The sequence below is a fragment of the Geospiza fortis genome, unplaced genomic scaffold, assembly GCF_000277835.1.
Source record: "Geospiza fortis unplaced genomic scaffold, GeoFor_1.0 scaffold240, whole genome shotgun sequence".
NCBI classification, from domain to species: domain Eukaryota; kingdom Metazoa; phylum Chordata; class Aves; order Passeriformes; family Thraupidae; genus Geospiza; species Geospiza fortis.
Genome location: NW_005054379.1, coordinates 25,874 through 28,830, shown reverse-complemented (window position 1 = coordinate 28,830; position 2,957 = coordinate 25,874). Strand labels below are relative to the sequence as shown.

At 37.2% G+C, this 2,957-nt stretch overlaps 1 protein-coding gene across 1 annotated transcript in view; it reads right to left on the bottom strand.

Moving 5' to 3' along the window:
- Positions 1-1,246: 1,246 nt before the first annotated feature.
- LOC102043481 (MARVEL domain-containing protein 2) overlaps positions 1,247-2,957 on the bottom strand; it is a gene marked incomplete at its 5' end in the record, with an annotated part of 8,822 nt that continues 7,111 nt past the window's right edge. The window contains one exon of the mRNA XM_005425016.2: positions 1,247-2,412. Coding sequence (XP_005425073.1) covers positions 2,296-2,412 — 117 coding nt within the window. The remainder of the gene's footprint in view (positions 2,413-2,957) is intronic.

The following is a 2,957-nucleotide window of genomic DNA, read 5'->3' as shown; positions in this document are numbered from 1 at the left end:
TGAGAAACATGAGAATCCACATACAGATGTTGCCGCTTAATCTCCTTATTCCAGGCACAGGTATGCTGTTACCTTTTCCCAATCCATTTGTTGGAAACTTTGTAGGAAAGAAGCAGAACGATGGTTCTCCACAGGCTATGCACACACTGTCTGAGAGACCAGGAGCCAGTTTCTCAAAGACTAAAACTCAGACCACTGTCAAAAGGAGCCTGGAGCTGGGTCTGTCCTACAGAAAGAAGACCTATTCACAGTCTGCACACTATTAAGTGTGCAGACTGTGAATCTTCCAAAGAAAACATCAGTCATGTTATTGTTAGAACTTTAGGAGCACTAGTTGATCCTCAAACTTGTGCTAATCTTCTCCTGTTATTGATGCAATGCCCAGAACTCTCACTGAGAAAAAACAAGAAACCTGGGTGTGACAGGTAATTTATTTAGATTGTGGAGATTTGAACAAGTACTTCTCTTACAAAGAACAATTTAACAGGTATTCAGCACAACAAGTATAAAAAATTGGCCCATCTCCTTTATAAGGAAGAGAGGTTTTTCCTTTGAAATGAATACAAACCAGAACCAGAGAGAAAGGCACTGAAAAGAAAGAGAGAACAAGGCATTGCACTGGCTGTCACCTGTTCTCAGAATGATGAAAATACTGAGACACCTTCCAGTAGATGAGACTGAAAGCTGTGAAATGAAGATGTGCCAAATTTTCAAATTCTGTCAGTGTTCCCATGGCATCTTGTGCTAATTACTTCATCCACTAAAGCTCTTGGAATTAAATGACTGATAAAATTGGAATGTCAATTTTACAAGCATGAAGGTGGGTGCACGGCCATCAGGATTGCAGCATCAATGATAAGGGCTGAAAAACCAGCAAGGCTACAATGGTGAGAGTGAGGTATGTTAATACATTTCCAGCAGTGAAGAGCACAGGTAGTACTACCATGACCACACTAAACTGGAAATGGCTTTCCTGATGTTGTTCCTTTAAATTAAGGCAGAAGTTAAAACTTTCAAAGAAAAAACCAAATCACTAACAAAAATTTGCAATAACTGTAATCAGAGCACCTTTTTCGAACCAAATGTCTTTATAAGCAATAGAGTAATATGGCTACACTGGTGGGTTTTTTTTAATATTAAAAAACACAGACAAATCGCAGTTGTAGAAAACTGTACAAAAACTATCAATGTTTCTAACAATTATAGTAAGTAAAAAAGTTAAAGTAAATAAAGACATGAAGAATGATGCAAAGAGAAAATTTACTGGCTTATGAAAATACTTGCACATACAAACCTATCGCCAGCATAATATCCCCAAGAAAATATAAAAAAATATATAGAATTTATGCAAATATGCTCTGGAAAGTATGTCTTTCAATACATTTTATCTGGCCTTAAAGAGGATACTAACAATTTATACTTTGAATGAGAATTCATTCTGCTGTACTCGCTCTCTGAATGCCAAGTTCAGTAGCAGCTGCTGTATAGACAAGAAGTCCTGTTACTTGCTGATGAAGAGTGAAGCCCTTAAACACATGTACCCCAAACAGCATGATCCAGAAGGCAAGCAGAGCACACTGACCTACAGCAACACTAATGGGACATTAATATGACTCATCCTGTACCTCTATTCCTTTAAGGCCAAGTATAGATTTGTTGCACCATCTCTGAAGAGGGCAATATAAAAACCAAACCCAAGTCCCCCTCCCCCAGCTGGTTAAATAAGAAGCTATTTTTCCTCACTTGTTAGGCAAAATTTAAGATGATTTCTGGTATAATTGACAGCATTTGGAAATACAATACAAAAATTCTTATTAAACTAGCTTCTGAATTGCCCAAAATATTCAGCACAATCAGGCAATGCATCAAACCCCACACAGAAAGATCAGCTTAGCTCTTTCTGATATTATTAAGATGTCACATATAAATAAAATCCAAAACTGTTAACAGCATTTCTGTGCAAAGTTTCCACAAGGTATATTGAAACTGCTTTCTCTGGTGGGCTTTGCAAGTTTGCAAATGAAGTATTTTCAAATAAAGTATTCATATTTAAGAGGCCAGGATTTGCACTAATGAAAGCAGAATGTTAGCAGCAGTTTCCTAACTTATGTCATAACTTCAATTACAATTGGATTTGGATCTGCATACAAAACTATCAGTAATGTACAACATCCAAACATATGACAGTGATTAAGTAATCCCCATAAGTGTACTGTTCAAAGAGTAAATAAATAGGTTAAAATATACATATCGATTTTAAAACCAGAAAATAGTATCCATGAAGTGAAGTCATTACTAGGTTTCTACATTCCAATTCATAACTTTATCATAGTCCTGAATTCGTTGTTTTATGTGAGAAAGCTTATTCTTCAGATATTCACAACGCTCCTTTTTCTCCAGAAATGCAGGATCCTGCCAAAAATACAAAAACCTATACATCAATATATTATGCTTTCAGACTCTTCCAAGAATAGTCTATTATCAATTATCTTCTTGACTAAAAGGACAGTATGTAAAAATTCTCAGAAAAATCACACTCTTTTTCCCTGGCCCTTTCTTATTTCCTGTTTCCCCTTCATTCATGAAAGGCCATGTCATGGTTTGACACTGGCACAATACCAGTGCCCCATGAAAATATACTTCCCTGGTGTTTGCTGTGAGATGTGACCAGGAAATAAGCAAAGCAGGCCTCTACCTTAGAAAAAAAAGTTTATTAACTAAACTACAAAAGGAAAAAAAAACCATACACACACACGCACACACACACCTGGAAAATGAAAACTCCACAAAAATTTCCTCCTCCCCCCCCCACATTTCCAATACATCTTTCAAATTTCAACTCTCCATCCATCACCCTGTAAATACTCAATTTCAGTCCGTCAAGAGGAGAGGAGTCCTTCTTGGGGCCATGGTGACCTCTTCCTTGCATGCCCAGCGCTCTCACCACTGTGCATGGA